Here is a 25,695-nt window from a genome sequence, read left to right as displayed (position 1 = left end):
AAAACCTAGGAGTCCTACGTTGAAAAATGGAAAAACAAGACCTTGTTCAGAATCTTACTTTAAACCAGTTTAATAAATGCATTAAATCCGCTGGAACATTAACTAAAAATATTTTGTTACGGGAAATGCAGTATATAAAATTTCTCCTTCGACTATATGTCTCACCACACAGAGCCTTTTTGGCCAAACTACAACAAGATGACCTCTGCTCAAAATGTCAACAACCTAGAGCTTCCCTGGGACTTATGATCTGGCTTGCCTCCACGTCTCCCACGCTGGCACAGCGGAGATAGCAATCAACTATAAAGGTGGTTCAGTCTCTTCCTGGACTCGGAAAAGTTCAAAGGCCAAAAGAGCTCTCCACAAGTTTCAAAACTTTGTTTTCAAAACTTTTAGGGCTCCTTTTACAAAGCCGCGCACTAGCGAGAAATTTACCACCTGCTCAAAAGGAGGCGGTAGTAAAAGGAACCCTTAAAGTTTTTCTCAAGTCACCATCTCGTTTGTCTGTCCCCCCCCTTCATTATGCCATTTATTAGATGATGTTCCTTTTAAATTGTACTTCCCCTGTTCATGTCAATGGCATTGTTTTATTTTTATCGTGTTTTTGTTTGCCCTGTTATATTTTATCTTGTAAACTCGCTTAGAAATTAGATAAGCGACTGAATCAAATTTTAATTTTAAAAAAACTTGAAAACTTGTTGCCCGACGCCGGGTCGAAAACGGGCCACGTCGGAACCTTTGAAAAGATAAGTGTATTGCTTATCGTGCATATGTAAAATAAGAAAAAAGTTGACTTTGTAATGCAGCAAAGAAAATTGTTTTTCAACCCTGCTTTAGCGTACGCAGTGACTGGGTGGTGAGGTGATATATTCTTGTGGTTCGCCCCCTGTTTTTGCCTTCAAGTCTCTGAGCATATACTTTTTTGATATACATTTAAATCTTTATTCATTTTCATACCTTACAACAAGTGTATAATAATCAATCAAAAAAAAAATTTACAAATCACTTGACATTCTTACTTATAATCATTAAAGTATAAAAGAATCCCTCCCCGCCCCCCATCCATTAATAATAAATCAATTAGCAAATATCATATTTCCCAATCCCACCCTACCTATATCTTATATCAGTGTTCTTCAACCTTTTTACACCTACGTACCGGCAGAAATAAAAGAATTATTTTGTGGACCAGCATCGGTCTGTAGACTGGCGTTTGAAGAACACTGGGCTAAATCGTGGGCCAGACCCTGCCCATCTCTACCCAATCTCCACCCCAGACCCTGCCCCCATAGTCCTAATTGTAACACTATTTTTTCCATTCATTTTTCATATATACACACAATATAATCTTATTAATAATGCATCGATCGCACCGCAGACCGGAAGTTGAAGAACACAGTTTTGGGCCTGATGCACATGCCAGCCCTGTGGACCAGCAGGAAATTTCTGTGGACCGGCACTGGTCCATGGACCGGTGGTTGAAGAACACTGTCTTATATAACACCAAGGTGTTTAAGGTGTCTGATCATTAGAATATGTAATCAATGGCCCCCAAATCTTTTTGAAACTATTATAACTTCCTTGCTGAAAAGCAAGCACTCTCTCCATTTTACAAATATGACAAACTGAATTCCACCAAAAGGTATAATTAAGTTTAGTATAATCCTTCCAATTTCCAGTAATATGTTGAATGGCAACCCCGGTCAATATTAATAAAAGTTTATTATTTTTTGCTGAACTTGGACTCTTAAATCTCATAGATGTACCAAATAATATAGTATCATATGAAAGGTTTCTCCGTTTATTGATTGACTTGAGTTAACAACAACAACAACAACAAAATATATATATATATATACAATATATATATATATGGCAAATTAGTACTTACTTTTTCAGAGCAAATAAAGAAACTGAAAAGAAACTACTGATGTACTGGCTCAAAAACACAAACAGCTGGGCTGCTTACATCACAAATGATTCAACTGTAAAACTTTATTGAAAAGCAACAGGGTTAAAATAGAACACTATATGTTTCACACCGCAACCAGCTCTTCCTCCCAGGCTTTGTCAGAGAAAGAAAAATACATACACCTCCACGGACACACAACTGCTCCATCAGACTAGGCAAAGAAAGATGACTCGGCTACAGGTTTTGTAAAACCAATTTAAAAGGTAACATTTTCCCATTTTTATTTACAGGATATTCAATTTTTAATCCAGATGCTATTTTCAAGCTTAAAAGGCAAGATGGGAAATATTTCACTCCACTCTGTGAGTGGAAGAGAAAAGAAAACCCGAATGACCCCCCTGTGAGTAAGTAAATATTCCGAATTTATAGGGCGTAGCATTTTCAGATCACTGGAGATTTAACCTCAGATTCGGAGAAGTAAAACCTGTTTCCCAGTATAAGAGCAGCTCCGTAGTGACTTGGTTTTCTTGTCACAGGCCTTCCGATTATAACCTCCGTTTTCTCACTGAACATTAAACGAGAGGAAGATCACCCCTTCATGGATCATCTCAAATACGAGGCACCTGAACAGATTCACCCTCCTGAAACAGGCAAGTTTAAAATTCCTCCTGCACATCTTTACTATGATCAGCCGGCATCATTTAGAAATTCAGCACTGGGAGGGCAAAAGGTGATTCTCCTCTCTCTGTAAATGATTAGGGAATAACATATTTTTTTATTTTTTTTTTATTTATTATTTATTTATGATTTTTGTACAACCAATGAAAATGGTACAGAGAAATACTGAAATACACATATTAAGTCAATACAGACTAAAAACAATATACAGGCAATATACTCATTATTATAGTCCTCAAATGGGGAGGAAGGCAAGACAAAGAAAAACCCCCTGGGGAAAAGGGATATACCAAAAACATAAAGGAAATAGCAGTACTTAGATATTAACCTACTATTAAACTAAATTCCGCTCTAAATCACTTGATTCATTCTGGCTGCAATGGAGTCCCTTTACTCTCTAAGAAAAAAACCTAATTGGGCAGGCTCAAAAAATATATATTTATTCCCTTGATAGGTAATAAAACATTTACAAGGAAATCTTAACTGAAAAATTGCCCCCAATGAAATAACTTTAGGCCGATATTGCAAAAATTCTTTCCTCCTGGATTGTGTCCATTTCGAGACGTCAGGAAATATATATACCCTTTCACCTAAAAAGGTGACTTGTTTCAACTTAAAGTATAATTTCAACAGCATTTCTTTATCTTGTAAGAATACAAGGGAAACTAGTAATGTTGCCCGACCCAGCAATTCAATTTCAGAGGATTGCAATATTGCTGATACATCTAATTGCTCAGTTCCACCTTCTAATACTTTTTCTTTTTGAGCATTCTTTAAATAATAAATTTTCTGTATAGGTGGAAGATTCAATTCTGATACTTTTAAAACTGTGGTCATAAAGTTCTTGAAGAGTTCCTGGGAGGACATAAATTTTGCTATAGGAAAATTAAGAATCCTAAGATTCAGATTTTTTTGCTGATTTTCCAAATTTTCTATCTTCCTCAGAAACATCATTCTATCAGTCATTTGTTTGGTCTGCAAATTTTTATTCTCAGTTGTTAGTTTTTCTAGTTTAGAGAAGTCAATCTTCTGCTGTTGAACTGATGTCTCCAAAAGGGTTATCCTGGAAGAGGTATTTAAAGTAACAGAAATAAAGTTTGTACAAACCGAGTGCAGGTTTTCAATTGCAGACCATATAGAGTCAAGGGTCACTGGCTGTGGTTTCTCCAGCGGCTTGAGGGGGGAGATAACTGCCAGGTTTCCATAGGCTAAGTCTCCAGAGATCAAACTCCGGGCTCCCTCACCCTCCCCACCGCTGGTTCCTTCAGGGTTAACGCTCCCGTGTTGCAACGATTCCTGTGCCAGAATCGGCAGCGCTGTAATCACATCCGGGTCAGCCTCGGGTGCAGTATGCGTGGAATAACATATTTTAAGTAAGAGATCACTTACAGGTCATGGACCTGGGGGGAAGCCGCCGTGAGAATGGGCACGATGGACCCATGGTCTGACCCGGCAGAGGCGATGCTTATGTTCTTATGAAACTGTGTGAATGTGCATTTACCACTACAATGGAAACATATCCAAGTCTTACTGAAACAGGTTTCATAATACTTAGGGGCATAGAGAGGGTGGACAGGGACAGGTTCTTCAGACTAAAAGGGACGACAGGTACGAGGGGGCACTCAGAGAAACTGAAGGGAGATAGGTTCAAATCAAATGCAGGGAAGTTTTTCTTCACCCAAAGGGTCGTGGACAAATGGAATGCGCTCCCAGAGGAAGTGATCCGGCAGAGTACAGTACAGGGATTCAAACAGGGATTGGACAGATTCCTGAGGGAAAAGGGGATCGTGGGGTACTGAGGGAGGTGCTGGGGTGTTGCATAAGTATAGACAGCTCACCAGGTCGTGCAGGTGCAAGGCCGGAGGGTTAGGACATTGATGGGAAGATAGGACTTCGATGAGAAACCTAGGGGGCAAGGGGGCCCCTTCTGGTGATTAAGGCAGGTCATGACCTGTTGGGCCGCCGCGGGGGGCGGACTGCTGGGCGGGATGGACCTGTGGTCTGACCCGGCAGAGGCACTGCTTATGTTCTTATGTTCTTATAATCAAGATCAAAATTAAAAAATGCAGCAATTCATTGTAAAAATAAAAACAACCCACACTCTGAAACTGTTATGCAAGCCCGGTGAGGATGTTTCACTTGCGTACAGCGAAAGCAAAAATCATCATCTCAGTTTGTTTTAAACGAGGGCAAATTGCAACAAAGAAAACCAAATCGAAAGGCAAAGGGGCTCCTTTTACGAAGGAACGCGCCAGCGTTTTTAGCACACGCACCAGATTGGCGCGCGCTAGCCGAAAAACTACCGCCTGCTTAAAAGGGGGCGGCAGGTAGCGGCCAGCGCGCACTTTGGTAACAGGAGCCCAAAGTTTCACATAACTTCCTTAAAAACCAGCATTGGGTAGCCCAAGAAAATATATGGCAAATTAGTATCCCTTCATTTTAAATCTCCGGCATTCATTTATAAATTACTAATTCCTTATTCTTCTAACAGAACTTTAAGATCAGATAAACAACGCTTATTAACAATTCCTTCATTAAAAATAATTAATACACGTCGACAATATATCTTTTCAGTTACAGCGCCCCAAACCTGGAATTCTCTCCCTATCTATTTACGTGAAGAAACTAATTTGGACAAATTTAAAAGTAATCTTAAAACTTTTTTATTTAGCGACGCTTTTATTATTTAAATTTTATTCGGTTTTTTCTTTTAAATCTTTACAAGTTTCAGAATCGATTTATTTTATGCTAGATTAATTTTTTTTAATCTTTTCCCCTTTTATCCCACCCATATGTGTTTTCCCTTATTTGTTTTTTACTTTGCTCAAATATATTGTAATTTCTCCCCCTACTTACCCTAATGTTTCCGATTTGTCCTGTAATGAAATTGTTCTGTCGTGCTTGTTTGTTTTTTGTAAATTTTATATATTGTAATTTTAAACTTGTGTTAATCGCTTTGAAATTGATAAAGCGATCAATCAAATATATATTAAACTTGGAAACTTGGAAACTTCCTCAGAGCAAATAAAGTAGCGTCTACTCTCAAAACAGAGAAAAGAAACTGAAGCGCTGGCTCAAAACACAACCAGCTGGGCTGCTTACATCACAGATGATTCAACTGTTCAAAACTTTATTGAAAAGGAACAGGGTTAAAAACAGATAGGTTTACCAGATGTCTGGATGGTTCATGGACAACCCCGCGAAAGACAAAGGCGCGCGCCGAAGAAAATTACAGTTTTTAGGGGATCCGACGGAGGGTTTTGTTGGGGAGCCCCCCCAGTTTACTTAATAGAGATCGTGCTGGCGTTATGGGGGGTTTGGGGGGTTGTAACCGTCCACATTTTACTGTAAACTTAACTTTTTCCCGAAAAACTGGGAAAAAGTGAAGTTTTAAATAAAATGTGGGGGGTTACAACCCAAACCCCCCACAACGCCCCCACAACGCGGCGCGATCTCTATTAAGTAAAGTGGGGGGTTCCCCCCCACGCCCCCCCCCCCATCGTAGCCCTAAAAGCAGTAATTTTCTGCGGCGCGCACCCCCGCGCTGCGCTCAATTGTCTGCACGTGCCTTTGTCCGGGCGCGCTTTTGACCTGACACCTGTCTGGATTTACCCAGACATGTCCAGATGAGTTTTCAAAACCCGGCAGATGATGTCACACACATGCACGCAGATGTCACACACATACATGCATGCGTGTGACATCATTGCATAACGATGGATGTGGGGGAGTGGCCTAATGGTTAGAGCAGCTGCCTCTACACCTTGCGGTGGTGAGTTCAATTCCCACTGCAGCTCCTTGTGACTCCAAGCAAATCACTTAACACACCATTACCCCCAGCTATAAAATAAATGCCTGTCTAAAATATATAACCGCTTTGATCATAACCACACAGAAAAAGACAGTATATCAAGTCCTTTACCCTTTACAATCAAGCTATTGTGACATCATTGATGAGGTTGACTCTTATTGGTGCAATGAGGCATTGTGACATCAAAATCTCAGTTCTGGTTACCAGAGACTGAAACTCTTCACCCTAAGGGTACAAAATAAGTATAATAACCTAAATTATACATTTTGGTGGAATACAATATGTCATATATTCAAAATGGAAAGAGCAATAGCAATACAAAGAGGGACATATACTAAATTTATAAAAATATGGGGGCCATTGACAAAATATTGCAATGAATAAATAGTAGGATTTCTCTTCTTCTTTTCTTCTTTTCAATATCTTCTTTGTGACACACATGAAGGGGAGGGTAGTGAAAATAATTTTTACATAATATGATATAATATGATATGATATACAATATGTAATGTATGATTGGAAAGTACTAGAAGGGTGGGGGGAGGGAGAGGGGATAAAAATATATTTAAAATATGATGTATTAGATATAAAAGTGATATTGTGTATTCATCAATTGTATTTTAATATTTTGTACACTTTATGTAAAATTTGAAAACGAATAAAAATTATAAATCTAAACTAAACTAAAGTACCTGCCTAAAATACTGCTTTGACTGCAACCACACAGAAAAAAAAATGGTCCTATTTCTTTTACCCAAGCTTTCAGCTGTTACAGAATAGGGTCCTTGTGGCTACTAACTGAATTGATCCCTGGGTTTAGATGAAGCTAAGAGAGGCTTGCATAAGGCAGAGCCTGTCAGGGAATGCATTCCAGAGTATGGGAGCTAATCCAGAGAAGGTTCGTTGGCCAATGTCACAAATCCACCTATGGTTTTTAAAAAAAAATCTATAATAATAAAGCCCTAGAGCGCGCATGCGTTCTTGAAATTTCGTGATTCATGGCACCGTGAAGTGTGCTTCTGTGCCAGTCCTCACGGCGCCTACACCAGCTGGAGGCGTGTGCGGTGGCTGGAAGCGCGTGACTGGTTGAGGTGGCGGCGCGGGGCACTGCCCAACCTGCTGGATGCTTCACGGTTTCTGCGGTACAGGGGCGGGAGCGTGGAGATCGGGTCCGGGGAAGAGGAAGGTTTGTTGTGCGCTGAAAGGGTAAGGGAGCCGGCCAGAAACAAACATGCTGCTGCACAGAGAAGTGGGGTGGGGGGAGGGGAGGGAAATGCTGCTGCACAGGGAAATGGAGGGGGGAGGGAAATGCTGCGGCTGCACAGGGAAGTTGGGGTGGGGGAGAGGGAAAGGGGGCCAGGGAACAAACTTGCTTTGCTTTAGGGGGTGAGGGGTGTGCTGAGGTGCAGGGAGCAATCTTGGTTTGCTTTGGGGGGGAGACAGAAGGGGAGAAAGACAGACAGACAAAGGGGGCCAGGGAGAGCCACAGACAGAACGAATGACAGACAGACAGACAGCATCCAAAGAGAGAGAGAGAGACAAAGAAAACAAAACAGACAGACAGACATCTGCTCTAGCACCCGTTAATGTAACGGGCTTAAAGTCTAGTAAATTATAAAACACATAAACTACTTTACTTGGCATCTCACCTAGATGCCGTGTTGTGAAATTACCTGTCACGTGTGTTCCTGGTTTTATGGTTGATATTTTTAATTGCTTGAACCGGATGTTTTTACATTTATTTACAATCTGTAAAACAGGCAGATCATCGGATTATATCAGTAAGTAGAGACAAGCTTGGGGGGGGGGTAACTTTGGTAAACAAACTGTTCCATTTTTTTCCCTATCGCGGCAGGCTCCTCCAGCGTCAAACCTGACATTTTAATCCGATTTAAACTGGAGGGATTCCAGACTGAGCCCCGGGGATTCGAGGACAGAGGAAACCTGCCTATCTCCGATTTCAGTGAGGAACTGCCTGAAACAGGTGATGTAACTTGAATGATGACGGACTGATCCAAGCATCCTCTAGGTTAGCACAGTGAGAGAGGGAGGAGTCAGTTCTCTTTGTTTTTTGAGGGGGGGTTTGGCTATTGATTCCTTCTTTCTCTTATTCCTTTTCCTACAGCCTGTCTCTTTCCACACCTACCTCCTCTTCTCCCCTCTCCAATGTTTTAATTTTCCCCCTCACAAAGTTTCTCTTTTCTGTCCTTTTTATCTCCTGTCTCTCTCTTCCTTCCCGTCCTCCTTTTTATCACCTACAGTCTCTTGTCCTTTATCTTTTATTCGTTCTTCCAGCCATTACTTTGGCCAGACCTAGGAGTATCAGTGAGCTTCAGACCTTAGTTATTTACCCCCATACACCCAACTGTTTCCCAACAGAATACTCCCCACCTTAAGGTTGTCTCCGAGTTCCATCTCAACCAGATTGTGCTATATGCCATCCTTCTTTCCAAATCCTTCCATATCCTCAGGTCAGGAAACTCTATACACCCAGAATGACCGATACAGCCACTCTAAAGCATTCTTCTGTAGCATCCTTCCAGACCGGCACAGAAACGGGTGGGTTTACGCTCCTCTGCCAGCAGGTGGGGACTGAGCCACTAACTTTTGGCTATAGTACAAGTGGGCTGCACAGTCCCTATTACACTCAGTCTTAACGAGTAGCCAAGGAGAAAACAACAAGGCTGAAAAAAACCAATAACTTCCCAACTTCCCACTTAGAAGGAGAAGACAAAGGGGAATTCCCCCCCCCCCACACACACTGTTGGATACTGATTAGAACAAGAACCTTTCAGAAACGCCCCACAGTTTGCCAGCTAAGCCAGCCAAACCGAAAGGCGCTGCTCTTTAAACTCCCTGGACAACCAATTCCTGCAGAAAAACCCGTACTCTTCGTGAAAACACTGATCAAAATGACAGGGCAGGGTCTTTGCCGGTCTGGAGGGACTAAAAGAAAGAAAATTAGCAGGTAAGGACCTAATTTCTCCTTCTCAATTATTCATCACATTTAACCCTAATACCCAGGGATTAGCAGCAGTAACCCCCCTCCCCTATTCCTCATCAGCCCTTCAGTTTCTGCTAGCATCAGACTGATCACCATCTCTCAGCCAAAACCGGTATTCTGCTCATCTCTGGAGAAAGGGAAGTTGCTTACCTACAACAGGGGTTTCTCCATAGACAGCAGAGGAATGCAGTCGCTCCTGCCTGTCCTCCTTCCCTGCCTTGCTCAATAAGAAGGACAAACGAGCCAGAGGAGAAACTGAAGAGAGAGGAGGAGCCGTACCCGGCACAGGAATGCCGGCCCATGCTCAGAGACTTCCTAGACATTAAATGGAATCGATTATCCTATCAATTCCACTATTAAAATACTGGGAGTTACTCTAGATCGATCATTAACCTTCGATGCTCAGATTGACGTTTTGGTTTAAAAAAAACAACATTTTTTTCATTTTGTGGAAACTTTGTACTATCAGATCTTATTTTGATTTTTCATCTTTTACATTGTTGGTTCTAAGTACATAGGATTATTATAATATTATCTGTCTTGGATCTTATAAGAAAGTTATCAAGAGGATAAGGATTATTCAAAACACGGCAGTGCGTTCAATTTTCAATTTGAAAAAAATGGAAACATGTAACACCTTACTATCAAAAGCTGTATTGGCTTCCTTTAGAAGCGAGAATAATTTTCAAATCTGCTTGCCTATGTTATAAAACATTGTTTGGTTGTGCCCCCCTGTTCTTTTTTAATCATTTTAATTTTTCTGAAATTAATCATCGCGCCCGTGATATTTCCTTGTTTTCTTTTCCATCTATAAAAGGTTGTACATATAAAAGATTTCTTGAAAGGACTTTATCCTTCCAAGCGGCAAAATGGAATAAGAATCTAAGTGGCTCGATTATGACGCCTTTTTCTTATCAAGCTTTGTGAAGATCAATGAAAACTTATCTGTTTGATAAATTTGTATAATGACCTTCATCATTTCTAAGGAAATCGTGACTTTATTAACTATCCCCCCCTTTTACAAAACCGCGATGGCTGTTTTTAGCGCAGGCCGGCACACTGAAAGCTCTGCACTGCTCTCGACGCTCATAGAGTTCTATGAGCGTCAGGAGCAGCACACTGACCTGTATTAAAAACCGCTTTTGCAATTTTGTAAAAGGAGAGGTGTGTATTTTCGTTGTGTTTTCACAGTTTTCTTGTTGTAAACCACACTGAACTGCGAGGAATTGCAGTATAAAAATAAAGTTATTATTATGACAACACCATACAGTGTGCTTAAATATTCAGAGCTCACAGAATTACTGCCATCTCGTTTTTAGCTGATTGTTGATTTTCTTAGGTTAATATTCCAGACTATTTAAAAGCTGAAGGAATTGTTTTCCCATTTTGGAAACAGGCAGCCGAGGAGACGGTCCTGACGCCACAGACGAGAGCCTGAAAATGGCAGAGCCTCATATCAGTGACCAGCCGGTGAGCAAAATGTTCCTTCACAATAAAATGCTGGGTGGATTTCATCTTTCGCACATCCTTGGGGCTCTTGCCTGAATCCCGGTAGCTTAAACCAAATTAAAATGTCAGATTTGATATTGCGAGAGTCTGTATTGGGAAAAAGATGGCTCCGCCCAATGTTCACCAGAATTTGGCTGGCTGGGAAGAGGGCCCTCTGTAAGATCTGCCATTTTTGCTTCCCCAGCGCGACAGTGTTTTCAATGGGGTAGTTTGGAAGTCATGCCCTGCAGTGCAATGCTAAACACTTTCACCTCCTGAAACAACTGTGTGTAAGATTCTGTGTCAAAAGCTGCAGGAAGAAGGCCGAGCTCCGGAGCGCCAGGAACTAACATCCGCCTGCTCCACAGCCTCATGTGGTCTATTTTGATCATTTTAATCAGCTTTTTATATAGAGCAGTTGTAAAGCCCGAGTTTCACTTGCACACAAGCATACATACATACAAGCAGACAGGAATATAATCTCTAACACGCATTAACACGTATGTTCTCATTCACATAAACACACTTGGCCCCGATTCTATAATTGGCACCTGCTGGCATGCATCTAGATCAGCGCACCTAGTTTGACCCTAGTTTGATTTTTTTAAAAATTGATTTAATTAGCACGGTAATTGAAAGCGCCATTAAAAATGATTAAAAAAACAATTTAGAAAAATTTAATTTTTGGATTGGCACCTACCTTGGCAGGCACCAAGTTGGCGTCTACACTGAGGCACCTACCCACACCTATCCGAAAAGTGGAGGTGGTTAGGGGGTGGAGTTTGGGCATAGTGGAGGTCTGAGGCGCCTGGGGCGGTGCTGCCCCACCCTCTTCTCCAATCCCCTGCCACGCACACAGGCCTCTTCCCTTCTCCCGTGTCTCTTTAACTTCTCTGGCATGAACAGCATTTCCAACTTGTTGCCCCCGCCCTCTTTTCCGCCTCCGTTCCTTTCCTGCTTCCCCCCTCCGCACACATGCGCCCCTTCCCTGTACCTCTTTAACTTCCCTGGCTTGAGCAGCATCTCCAACTTGCTGCCCATGCCAGCTTTGGCTCTCCCTCTGATGTCACTTCCTGGGACCAGGATGTGACATCAGAGGGAGAGCCTAGATTGGTTCGAGCAGTAGGTTGGAGCTGCTGCTCGTACCGGTGAAAAGCTAGAGGTACATGAGGGAAGTGAAATAGAAGTTGCTTACCTTTAATGGTAGTTCTCCTTGGACTGATGATCTTTCAGCCACACAAGTTGGTGACGTCACCGACCCAGTAGTCTACAAGCTGCAAAGCTAAAAGCTTTGCACATGCGCCAGCTCTCCCGCCCGAATGTATCTACTGTACATACATATAACACAAGCCCTCAACTGTCACCCTTTAGATTGGTGTATAGCTGGTTGCAACTGAAGGGGAGGCCGGGCGGGATTCTGTGGCTGTAAGATCATCTGTCCAAGGAGAACTACCGTTACAGGTAAGCAACTTCTATTTCTCCCTGTACAGAGATCTTCCAGCCACACAAGTTGGTGCCTCCTGAGCTGAAGGTAACAGACAAATAAATATGCTTGAATAATATAAAGAAACAGTCTGTTACCTGAGAAGCAGCGGAGGAGGGAAGTTGACGCCTCATAATGCCGCTTGCAATACAGCAGAACCCAGCGATGCATCTATACCGGATTCCACATCAAGGCAATAATGTTTTGCAAAGGTATGAATCCTGGACCGTGTTGCTGCTCTGCATATCTTCTGGAGTGGAGCGAGACGAATGTGGGCCCAGGTACGTAATAAGACTTGTAGAAATTGAGTGTATGGACTATAGTACACTAATGCTTGGAGCTCCCCAGTTCTGCGACCTGATGTTATTGCGACAAGAAACAGTGTCTTCCAAGCCACAAACTTAAGAGGTATTGAAGAGAGAGGCTCGAATGGAGGGTCCATGAGAGCCTGCAGCACTAGATTGAGATCCTAGACTGGCACAGGGGGTGGAGACATAAAAGTCCTTTGAAGTATCGTTTGACCACTGGATGTTGCACTAGAGATACGTCATCCACTGGGTTATGAAAGACTGAGAGCGCCACTAAGTGAGTGTGGATTGAGTTATATGCCAGTCCAGCAGCTTTTAAGGTGGTAAGATAGCGCAAGACCTGCGATAGGGTGAACATGATGCGTGGAACACCAGTTATGGAACGCTTCCATTTTGCTGCGTAAGAACGCTGAGTTGAGTCTGCTCTGGAAGCCATGAGAATGCGAAGGACTTCTGGAGTAAAGGCGAGATCCCCAGTTAGAGAAGACGGAGAAGCCATGCTGTCAAATTGAGAGACTGCAGGTTTGGGTGAAGCAACTGCCCATTCTGTTGTGTGAGAAGGTCTGGGCACTTTGGAAGAAACCACGGAGACTGAGACCATGCTTGTCTGTGATAAGGATCATGGAGACATTGTCTAAGATCGCCTTCTGAATGACCTTTCCTATCAGAGGAATAGGAGGAAATGCAAAGAGGAGTTGGTCGAACCAGAGGAGTTGAAACACATCCTCTGCCAGGCAGTCCTGTTCTCCGTACCTGGAGAAAAATTTGCGACATTTGGTATTCATCTGGGACGCGAAGAGATCTATCTGAGGAGTTCTCCACTTGGCAAATATCTCTTGTGGAACTGTGCTCTATAGTGACCACTCGTGATGACTGAGTTGTCGCTTGTCAGCAAGCACTAGTGCTGCCCGATTCAGGGAAAAAAATTTCAATTCGATTCGATTCAGCCTATTGAATCGATTTTTCGATTCGATTTTCCTGCCCTATTGGGTGTTTTTTTTTAAACATCCTGGTGGGTTTATTTTATAACCTATTCACCCTTTTTATAGCCTCTTCATCCCATTTGCCTTCTCCTAACCGCACTGGCACTTTAGTGTAAACAAACAAAAAAGACTTTTCCTCTTTCTGTTAAATCCTAGCTCACATTTGCGGTCTAACACCAGCTCTGGCAGCATACACATTTCAAATCTGACATATTGTAATCACAAAACAGAAAATAAAATTACTTTTTCTACCTTTTGTTGTCTAGTCATTATTCAAATCTTGTTGGTCCCAGGCTCTGGTTGTCTTCTGATAGCTTGCTTGCCAGGGTCTCCTTCTTTCTCTGTGCTAACCATCCATCTTCTATCTCTGTCGTCCCCTTCCCTCCCCCGGAGGTCTGGCATCTTTCCTTTTTTTTCATCTCCATCCACAGATCCACCTTTTCTCAACTACCCTTTCATCCAGCATCTCTCCCTCCTTCCCTACCACCCCAGGGTCCACCATCTCTCCCTTTCTTTTCCCAACTACCCTCCTATCCAGTATCTCTATCCCCCTCCACACCATCCCTTGTGTCCAACTTCTCTCCCTTTCTGTTCCTTCCCTCCCTAAATCCCATTGCCCATCTCTCTCCCTCTCCTCTATTTTTAGACCCATTATTTCTTTCCCCCCCCCAAGTCCGGCATATGCACGTCTCTTTGAACCCCCCCTTTCCCTCCCTCTGTGTACTTCTACACCAGGGCCCATTCCCCTGAAGGTCTGTCCCCCCCTGAAGGTCTGTCTCCCCCCTGAAGGCCTTCACCCAAGGCTTGCCTATCCCCCCTGAAGGTCTTCACCCCACCCCTGAAGGCCTGCACCCAAGGCCTGCCTGTCTCCCCTGAAGGCCTGCCTGTCCCCCCCCTGAAGGCCTGCCTGTCCCCACTGAAGGCTTGTACAACCCCCCTCCCCCCCCTGAAGGCCTACGTGTTCCCCCTGGCCTCAATTTACCTCAGTTCATCAGCCTACATAAGATCGCTAGTGTTAGCGATCTTAGCAAGCTGCCATCGGGTCTTCGAGCTGCCTTCTCTGCCTCAGTCACGCCCCTCCTCTGACGTCAAAACTACTAAACGAATTTACAAATAGAATATAAAGGAGAATAAAAATTAAAACGCCAATAACATTACTAATATTATATAAAAAAGATAAAACAACTTCAAAACAAATGGTGTAACTAATATAAGACAAGTTAGACTAGACCAGGGGTAGGGAACTCCGGTCCTCGAGAGCCGTATTCCAGTCGGGTTTTCAGGATTTCCCCAATGAATATGCATTGAAAGCAGTGCATGCAAATAGATCTCATGCATATTCATTGGGGAAATCCTGAAAACCCGACTGGAAAACGGCTCTCAAGGACCGGAGTTCCCTGGACTAGACTGACATGAAACGATAGGTAAATGGGGGGAGGGGAATACAATTGATATAGGATATGAAAACAATTAAGGAAAGAACAAAAGGTAGGCGAAAGCTGAAAATTGTTTCTTTTGAAAGACTGATGGGTGGAAGCAAGTGTTAGGATTTAAATATTGAACGCATCTTGAAATAAATGGCTCTTAAGAAGGCCTCTGAAGCGGTCTAGATTTTTTTCTTCTCTCACGAGAGCGGGAAGAGCTTTCCAAAGCTGAGGGGCAACAACTGAAAAGATATCTTGTCGTGTGGTGCCAATTTGTAAAGAGGGAATGGTGCATAATCTGCAGTCAGAAGATCTGAGGAGACGGGACGGCTCATAGGAGATATTTTTCGATGAATTGGGGAGTTTTAGTTTGCATTGTTTTCAAAGTAAATACCCAGTTATGCTAATATTCTTTTTTATTTTTTTTTTTAATTTATTCATTTTTGAATTCTTACAACAAGTGAATTAAACATAATGCAAACAATTTTCACTTATCACTTGTATTTACAAACAAATAATCTTGTAAGATAAAATAAATACCCCCTTTTTTATCAATATTCTTAATTCCATATGACATACATTTCCTACCCCACCCTCATATATATGCTACCCATGTGCTAAGATCATTAGAGTAATTAGTCAATGGTTCCCATATTTTTTTAAAATTATGAAGACTCCCTTGCTGTAACGCTAACATTTTTTTCCATCTTATATATGTGACAAACTGAATTCCACCAAAATGTATAATTTAATTTAGTATAATCTTTCCAATTTTGAGTAATTTGTTGCATGGCGACCCCTGTTAATATTAATAATAACTTGTTATAATTCGCAGAAATCGGACTCTGAGTTCTCATTGCTGTACCAAATAATATAGTGTCATATGAGAGTCCTACATGGTTTTCTAATAATTTATTAATTTGGGGCCAAATTAGTTTCCAAAAAGCATTTACACAGGGACAAAAAAAAATTAAATGATCTAACGTCCCAACTTCTAATTTACAATGCCAGCATCTATTGGATCTAGTGTTATCTATCTTTTGTAAATGCGTAGGGGTCCATAAAACTCGACGTAACAAAAACATCCACGTTTGACACATAGATGCTGACTTTGTAGACCTTAATCTCCAGGACCAAAATCGTGGCCATTGAGACGCAGAAATTGTCTGTCCAATCTCAATACTCCAAATATCCCTAAGTCCAGTTTTCTTTTTTCTATAAAGGGAAGTACATACCTACTTTCATTAATGAATGTGTGCCAACCAGGCACTCTGGATGTCGGAGTATAGGGTAATATAAAAAACAAACAAACCAGGGTTTCTTACAGAAGATAATTTTATAAAGGAAAACAGACACCTACTTTCCTTTATAGAATACGAGGGGCTGCTGAAAGTTGGGACGTTCTCCATCAAAGGCTACACACTTAGGGCCAAATTCTGTAAAGGACGTCTACCTTTAGGTGTCCACAATGTGGAGGTCCGTTGACTTAGGCATCCAAATCAAGTGGATAATAAGTTCAATTAATGACTTTAACAAGCCTTAATTGGAACTTAGACGGTCTAGATGCTGGACGTGATTCTACAAAGAGACGTCCACAATTTTGTGGTCTCTGTGGTTGTCAGGATCTATTGCTTTGCTTTGACTGTGGCTAATCTTTGATGACCCCCCCACCCCAGAAGCTGCTGTCTAGTACTGCCTAATGGTTGGCCCAGGCCTGAACAGAGGTTTCTTAATGTACTGTACTGGAGATCTGATCTCAATGGCAAATGCTATACACATCACCCAACATATTTGCGGGTTCAGAACGCGCGCCTTCGGTTATTCGCAGTTTTCATCTGGGTGACTCATCCTCGCCTCCCGGATCTCTCCACTTACTTACTTTTTAAAACCTGGTGGTGTAGCGGTGAGGTGGGGCAGGAACGATCTTCCTACGCTCCTGCCCTGTGCAGAACCGGCAACAAATATGGCTGCCGTGAGTTCCCATGGTCTCGCAGGAACTCACGGCAGCCATGTTTGTTCCCGGCTCTGCATAGGGCAGGTAGGTAGATCACTTCCGTCCTACTTCACCGCTAGACCCCCAGGCTTTATAAAGTAAGTATAGTGGAGAGGTCCGGGAGGCGGGAGTGGGTCAGAGTCAGCCCTAAAGTTATTCGCGGGCCCCTAACCCACAGGAACATGGAGGGGGATGTGTATAACGCTGAAGGAAGAGGAGCTTATTGTGTCCTGCTCGCTGTTTCAGGCATCGGTCACATTCACTGACGTTGCTGCTTATTTCTGGGAAGTGGAGTGGAACATTCTGGGAGAACGGCAGAAGGAGCGGTACAAGAAAGCCATCAAGGAAATTCACAGCATCCTCATGTCACGGGGTAACAATGCCTTTTCTAACATCACCTGAAGACACAGGTGCTGCTATTTTACTGGGGCTGGACTATTCCCAGGCGCTAGGTCCCACGAACACCTAAAATTTAGCGTTTGGCTTATGACGTCACACAGGGTCCAACAGGAGCCTCTGTGGCTCTCTGGGGCCTAGTGAAAGGCATCATTGCTGGAGGCCTGACAAAAGATGTCAGGACTTTGCGCACACAATTTGTAGAATTCCAGCTAAGATCAGTTATGTGCGTAACTGCTAATTTGTGTCAATTAACACTGATAATTGGTTGTAAATGCCAATTAGCTAATTGTTACAGTAAGTTATGCGCGTAACTGACACTATTTTATTACTTTTGTGCAAAAATTTGCATACTAAGCATTAAATTTTGTGCGCAAGTTTATAGAATTAGGATGTAAGTCCTTCAGATAGCAGTAACCAGATGTCACAGGTGAAATATTCCTTTTCTTTCTCTTACTGGCCTCTGTATATCTAGCTAAAGTTCCTTAGCATCCCAACAGATCAGACCAAATTTGTGGACTACTTATGTCCATTAACTAGTGGATGGAGAAAGAGAAAGAATCTAGTCCTTGAGATTTGCCCCTAAATGGTATCATGCAGCCATAGAACCTTCAGTATTTTCTCTGTCTCAGCGGTTAGTGACGGTGTATCATGCAGCTCCTTAGCTTAAAATAGCTTTGTTAACTGCCGAATTAGTTTCTGGCTAATTTTGTTGGGCTCTCTTTTCTTCCTGATGGATATAAGAAGGAGGAATGAGAGCTGCCTTATGTGAAGACGCTCGGAAGTCTCCAAGCCCCTTTCCCTGTCTCCCCCTGCTCCAGAACAGACTCTTGGGGTTGACGTACCTCTGGTTTGCCAGTGTGAGAGTTACTCCCGGTTTGTTTAAACACCAGTTGAGAATGGGGGAGTCTACCGGAGCTAGAGGGCAAAACTCGGTAGCGCTGAGTCCCAACAGATCAGTCTGGAAACCCACCCTTCACTTTATTAGCCGTGTCTCCTGTTACATAGAACCTTCAGTTTTCATCCATATAAACCACCTTCACTTGAAATCTGCAAATTACGGCTCGAACCTTAGCTCTTTCTTCCTTAGCTGATTTCTTTTTCAAGGTAATTTGATAGCTGCTCCATTACATAGTAGCATAGTAGATGACGGCAGATAAACCATGACTCCTAGTCCAGTCTCATATGTTATTGAGGCTGAAAGTTCCTCCTTCACCAAATCTCTATCACTCCACCACATCTCCTGTCTCTAATGCTGCTTCTGTGAGGGCCACTAGTTATCAGGGGGTAAATACTCGCAGGCATATGTGTGAGCTTTACTGTTTTGGCAGTCAAAATATTAAAAGTTCTATGGCTGTACAATATTTTGTAGGTGCAAACCACAAAGAACTACTTTGTTTCTCTGTCTCCATCCAGTGGTCAACAGACATAACCCACAAGTTCTGGACTGATCTGTTGGGACTAAAGGAAATAAAATTATCAGGTAAGATATAATTTATCCTTATATCTATATCTTAGGACTTGGATCTTCATTCTCAGATGCTCCTAATAAGAAGCTGGGACTCTTCCTAGGAAAACACACGCTAGTAGAGAAGATTGACCCTTGCAGAGCCTCTATTTAGGAGGATCATGAATAGAAATGACCATATTGAGAAATCCTCCAAACTTAAATCATGTGGCAGGTTGCATCTGTCTCTTCTGACCCATCTTCCATCAAACAAGTGCACTCTCCCAAAAATATGCACATGTGTACATATGAACCTGATGCACAGATTACTCCTGCTCTGTTAGAAGCCCCTCTCCCAACCTTCTGCCCCACTGGGAGATTCTACATTATAAGTGCACTTTATTATTATTTTTTTAAAATTCTTTATTCATTTTTAAATCAAAACAACAAGTGCACAAAAATACATCATACAAGTAATTCCAATATAGCACTATAATATCTAACACATAAAATCTAATAGTGTAATATCCCCACCCACCCATCCCCCCTTCATCACATTTTCAACTAAAATAGAATATACACGTTATATACCATATTATAACATATCTTGTAAAATTACCCCCCCAACTCCACCCTCCCCCTTGAGTGTGCTAAATATAGTTAAGAAAGAAAAGAACTGATGATAATTCATCGCAATACTTTGCCAATGGCCCCCATATCTTTACAAAGTTATTATATATCCCTTTTTGTATCGCTATTGTTCTTTCCATCTTATAAATATGGCATAATGAATACCACCAAAATGTGTACTTTATTTATTTATTTTTTCTTTATTTTTATTGAAACTTTAAATATAACAAACAAGCAAAATAAACTTGCAACAGGATTGGAAAATTAACACCCCAAGTCACAGTGACTATTCCAGGTTGATACATATTAAAGCTTTAAATGTCATTCCCTTATTTTTTTATTGATAGGTTATTCAATTGTTAATCCTGATGTTATAGTCAAGATTAAAAATGAAGACAAAAAATATTTCACTCAATGCTGTGAGTGGGAGAGAAAAGAGGACGTAGAAGCACCCCCCACAAGTAAGTAAATGTTTAAGATTTGAAAGGTTTTGCATTTTCAGATCACAGGAGACGGAGTCATTAATTATCAAACTTTGGAGAATAAATCTCCTTTTCCTAGTGAATCCTTCACGGTGTGTTCTGGGCCACCCACAGATCTCACATTCTGATCCCTATAGAGAGGGCTTTGCAAGAATACAAGGTACGTGGCAAGATCTACTGACATGTTGGGTTTTCTCCGAACAGGCCTTCCATTCGTAACATCTAGGTTCTCCCTGAGCATTAAACAAGAGGAAGATTCCCCACTCATGGATCATATTAAATCAGAGGCATCTGAAGAGATCCACTCTCCTGTAACTAGTAAGTGTAAAATTACTACTGGACACCTTTACTAAAGTCTTCTAGTATTGAGCACTGGTGGGATAAGAAGGTGAAAAGGAAGGTTCCATTCTTAATGCATCCTCCTGCATTTTACTACTGGGCAGTGTAATAATACAAACCGCCACTGGGTGGTATAATAATACCAGCTGCCACTGGTTGGTGTAATAATCCAAACTGCCACTTATTACCATATAGTAGTGGGAGGGGGGAGGGATACAAATATAGGTTCTTATTATGAATGAAGGGCTTTGAGGGAGGGTAGGGAGAGGGTTACATTTGTATTTTTAGATTATAATGATAAGATATGCAAGTGCTCTGATTAATTGTGTTTATTATGATTGTTGTACACTTGATGAAAGTTTTAAAAATGAATAAAAAACCCCAAAAAACCTGCCACTAAAAGTCAGGCTGTTAATCAGCATCGATCATTAATATTATGAGTATATTCATAGCTGATCCATGCAAGTTACCAGTGGCATAGTAAGGATGGTGGGGTGCGGACTGCCCAGGCACTGTTAGTAGGGGTGCCAGCGCCTTTCCAATGCCATGCTCACACCCTCCCTTCCCCTTTTAAAATCTTTGCCAGTGTGTAGCAGCTTCTGGCGCCAGCCTGGCTCTTTCTGAAATCACTTCCGGGTTGCAGGGGGGAAGCCAGGAAGTGACGTCAGAGGGAAAGCCAACGCAAGCACGAGTAGCAGGCCAGAGAATCTGCTCGCGTTGGCAAAGATTTAAAGAGGTACTGGGGCACGGAAGGCATAGGGGGGAGGTGCATTAGGAGCAGGGGGGCAGAGAGCAGGTATAAGGGTATGACAGCAGGGGGGAGGGGGCCTCGGGCTTCTTTTGCAAAGCCGCATGGCAAATACTCCGACACCCATTCAATCCCTATGGGTGTCGGAGCATTTACCGCGTGGGCCCGAGCTATCAGACTTTGTAAAAGAGGGGGATAATGCCCACAGAAATAGAAAACTGGTCGCCTTGAGGGAATGAAGCACCTGGTTATTCAAGAGAAGATTCTTCCTCTCAACCGTCTTCATTACCATTCTCTCCTATTTTTTCCTGCTTCCCCGACAGGAAGAATTAGGATCCCCCTAAGAGACCTAAATGGGCAGACTTGAACCAGGACAATTTCTCGTTACGTACTTTGAATGTTAATTTCACCTTGAGCCATTTGCGATACAAAATGTGTAACCGCTGTGGAGACCTCTAGTTAGTGGGACATAGTTAGATCTACTTAACCCTCCTACAGTCCTTGCAGTGATATGTTGCACCATCCGTTTTCGAATACAATTTAAACTTCTCTTACTGATCTGCAAATGCGCTCACTTGGCTGCCCCTCACTATCTCTCTTGCTTATTTCCCCCTATGTTTCTCCCACCACCACCACGAGCTCTGCTCAGCTGCTAAGTCCCTCCTATCTGTGCCCTTCTCTTCAACAGCCAACTCCAGATTCTGTCCTTTCTGCTTTGCTGCGCCGTATGCTTGGAACAAGCTGCCCGAATCCTTATGGCGGGCTTTGTCTCTGGCAGTGTTCAAGGCCCAGTTAAAAGCCCACCTCTCACCTTGGGTTCTGCATCCCCAACCCTATATGTCATGTCTGTCTGTCTGTCCAAGTTAGATTGTAAGCTCTTCTGAGCAGGGACAGTCTATAAATGTCTTTCAGTGCTATATAAGTGATAATTAGTAGTAGTTGTAGTAGCTGTAAGTATCTTAACACTTTCTGAAGCAGTTCATTGCAAAACATTACATGAGTCTAGTTTTATGGGGGATATGTCCTTACTTACAACCTACTTCATTGCTGTAAAATTAATGACCTTATTTTTAATTTTTACCCAACAGATGAATTTGGGAAGAACAGTGAAAGAATGAGAATGTGCGATAACCAGAAGGAAGGACGGACACAGACAGAACTCTCCAGAGAGAGCCTAGAACTCTCCACTGAGTGTAAGGGAGGCAATAGAAGAGTGAAAGAAAAATCAGGAAAAGGAAAGAGATCAAACATATATACCGAACAACAGAGCGATTCTAATTGCTGCCTGAATCTTGAAAACCTCACCAAAAATGTACAACAGAAACAGACTGAATTTGGGAACAAGTTGCCTGAGAAGTCTAGACGCAAATGCATCCGATATCATAGATGGAGGAAAAAATGTACAGGTGCTGACCGTGAGAAAACAAACCCGGTAGAGCACAGAATTCACATGCAAAAGAAATCATTAAGACACCCCAACGGTATAATTGAGCTGGAAAGGCACATAAAAATTCACACAGCAGGAAGACAGTTTACGTGTCCTCAGTGTGATGAAACGTTTCCAAAGAAATCATCCCTGATAGAACATAAAAAAATTCACCAGGAAGACCAATATTTTCAATGTGCTGATTCTGAAGAGTCTTTTACTTACAGAGCACAGTTTACAGGTCATCAGGAAATTCACAAAGCAAATAAACCATTTAAATGTTCTGAATGTGATAAATGTTTCAGTAAAAAGGCCCACCTGCAGCAGCATAAAATGGTGCATACCGGAGAGAAACCATTTGAGTGCTCTGAATGTGATAAATGTTTCAGTCAGAAAGCCCACCTGCAGCAGCATAAAATGGTTCATACTGGAGAGAAACCGTTTAAATGTTGCAACTGTGGTAAATGTTTCATTCAGAAAGTCCACCTCCAGCAGCATAAAATGGTACACACAGGGGAGAAACCATTTAAATGTTCAGAATGTGATAAAAGTTTCATTCAGAAAGCCCATCTGCAAAAGCATAAAATGACACATCTTGGAGAAAAAACACTTACCTGCTTGGAGCACGATCAGTATTTCCATCAAGAGAGCTCCCAGCAGCAGTATAAAACAACATGTATCGACGACAAAATATTTAAATGCGATAAACGTGATAAATGCTTCAAGCAAAAATCAGCTCTCTATCTGCATAACAAGGTACATTCTGCAGAAAAGCTGTTTAAGTGCTCTGAATGTGACAAATGTTTCAGTCAGAAAGCTCACCTGGAACAGCATAAAATGGTGCACACTGGAGAGAAACCATTTAAGTGCTCTGAATGTGATAAATGTTTCATTCAGAAAGCCCATCTCCAGCAGCATAAAATGGTGCACACAGGAGAGAAACCATTTAAATGTTCAGAATGCGATAAAAGTTTCATTCAGAAAGCCCATCTGCAAAAGCATAAAATAACACATATTGGAGAAAAAACATTTAACTGCTCCGAGCATGATCAGTATTTCCATCAAAAATCCTCTCAGCAACAGCATAAAACAACACGTATCAACGACAAAATATTTAAATGCTCTAAATGCTCTAAATGCTTCAAGCAGAAATCAGCCCTGTATCTGCATAACAGGATACATGCTGCAGAAAAGCTGTTTAAGTGCTCTGAATGTGACAAATGTTTCAGTCAGAAAGCTCACCTGCAAAGGCATAAAATGGTACATACAAGAGAGAAACAATTTGCTTGTTCTGAATGTGACAAATGTTTCATACAGAAAGCCTATTTGCAAAAGCACAAAAAGGCACACGTGGGAGAAAAAGCATTTAAATGCTCTGAATACATTTTTAATAAGGAGCCTACGCTGCAGTGGCATAAAAGGAGAAATAATGGAGAGAGGCAGTTTAAGTGCTCTGAATGCAATAAATGTTTTCGTCAGAGTAGCCACCTACAAAGGCATAAAAGAATACACACAGGGGAGAAACCATTTAAATGCTCTGAATGTGATAAGTATTTCAATCAGGAATCCAGCCTGCGGCGGCATGAAATGATACATACTGGAGAGAAACCCTTTAAATGCTCTGAATGTGACAAGTATTTCATACAGAAATGCAGCTTGCGGCAGCATAAATTGACACATACCGGAGAGAAACCTTTTAAGTGCTCTGAATGTGGTAAGCGTTTCAGTGTGAAAGGTCACCTGCAGCAGCATAAAATAACACACTCAGAGGAGAAACCATTTAAATGCTCTGAATGTGATATGTGCTTTGCGTTGAAATCTGCACTGCAGCGGCATAAAATGATACACACCGGAGAGAAGCTGTATAAATGCTTTGAATGCAAAAAATGTTTCCGTCAGAGTGGCCAACTGCGCCTGCACAAGATGATACACACAGGAGAGAAACCGTTTAAATGCTCTGAATGTGATAAACATTTCAGGCAGAAATCTACTCTGCAACTGCACGAAATGACTCATGCGAGAAAGAAACTATTTAAATACTCTGAATGTGATAAGTATTTTAGTAAAGAATCTATCCTGCAGCTGCATAAAATGATACATACTACAGAAAAACCTTTGAAATGCTCTGAATGTGATAAATGCTTCAGCAGTAAAAGACACTTCCAAGAGCATAAACTGACATGCATGCAGTCACTTGTAATCACAAAGGGTCATAAGGGAAGGAAGAGGGGGTCAAAGGGGAGCGCAGCATAAAATTCAACAGCAGAAGCTAGCGGAGTTCTGTGCATCCCAGAAGAGGTAGACAATAAAGGGTTTTCATTAAGTCCTGCTAAGTACGATGGCTCCATTTTATAACATCTGTCTGTCTGATAAAGAATAATGCACACTGACCACATATCACTTGAGCTATCTTGATGGGACATAGCTTTTTTATGAAAATTTCTAGATTTTTTAAAAAAAAAAATTCTTTATTTGGTTTCTGTTTTTTTCTGTAATTTTGTGGACTAATGTAAGGTTATTTTCTCATTAATATATTCCTTTTTAAAAATTTTGTTTTTGCTAATTTCAATTGTCACAACCCCCTCTTTTACTAAATACTAGTGCATGCTAAATGCTAATGTGTCCATCATATATAATAAAATGCTAGAGTGCGCATGCGCTCTCGAAAATTCGTGCGGTGTGGCGCCATGAGGTGTGCTTCTGTGGCAACATTCTAACCTCACGGCGCATGCAGGGGCTGAAGGCGCGCGACTGTGCTCTCTCCCTGCCTCGGCACGTCACCGCCCGCCCTCACTCACCGCTGCCTCTCACTTGCTGCCTGCCCGCGTCCTCGCCATGTCACCTCACTCGCCGCCACCGCTGCCACCGCCACCGATCCTCTTCAGAGCAGCCTGCGATCGTGGCCGGCTTTAAAGACCCTCGCAGGCCGCTCTCCAACCTCAGTAGCACGCTCCCTCTGATGCACAGGATCGCGTCAGAGGGAACGTGCTACCGAGTTGGAGAGCAGCCTGCGAGGTTCGCTAAAGCCGGCCACCACGATCGCAGGCTGCTTTGAAGAGGAACAGGCCAGAAGACGCCGGGATGGAGGGGAGGGTAAGAAGGGGATCAATACCGGGAGCCAGGGGGAGAGGGAAAGGGAAAGG

The 25,695-nt window shown here is 42.2% G+C and overlaps 1 protein-coding gene across 2 annotated transcripts in view; it reads left to right on the top strand.

Annotated features, from left to right (window-relative positions):
- LOC117346615 (zinc finger protein 420-like) overlaps positions 1 to 25,002 on the top strand; it is a 31,847-nt gene extending 6,845 nt beyond the window's left edge. Inside the window, exons 3-10 of one of the 2 annotated variants that reach the window (XM_033916482.1) lie at positions 2,203 to 2,316; positions 2,449 to 2,562; positions 8,257 to 8,385; positions 10,802 to 10,875; positions 17,331 to 17,457; positions 19,905 to 20,018; positions 20,244 to 20,357; positions 22,215 to 25,002. In XM_033916482.1, coding sequence (XP_033772373.1) covers positions 2,203 to 2,316; positions 2,449 to 2,562; positions 8,257 to 8,385; positions 10,802 to 10,875; positions 17,331 to 17,457; positions 19,905 to 20,018; positions 20,244 to 20,357; positions 22,215 to 24,805 — 3,377 coding nt within the window. In that variant the 3' untranslated portion in view covers positions 24,806 to 25,002. The remainder of the gene's footprint in view (positions 1 to 2,202; positions 2,317 to 2,448; positions 2,563 to 8,256; positions 8,386 to 10,801; positions 10,876 to 17,330; positions 17,458 to 19,904; positions 20,019 to 20,243; positions 20,358 to 22,214) is intronic. The other variant, XM_033916483.1, reaches the window with a different exon arrangement.
- The last annotated feature ends 693 nt before the right edge of the window (positions 25,003 to 25,695 follow it).

This window comes from Geotrypetes seraphini, chromosome 12, assembly GCF_902459505.1.
Source record: "Geotrypetes seraphini chromosome 12, aGeoSer1.1, whole genome shotgun sequence".
Taxonomy (NCBI): Eukaryota; Metazoa; Chordata; class Amphibia; order Gymnophiona; family Dermophiidae; genus Geotrypetes; species Geotrypetes seraphini.
Note: the sequence above shows the minus strand (reverse complement) of the source record. Positions and strands in the feature narration are given on the sequence as shown.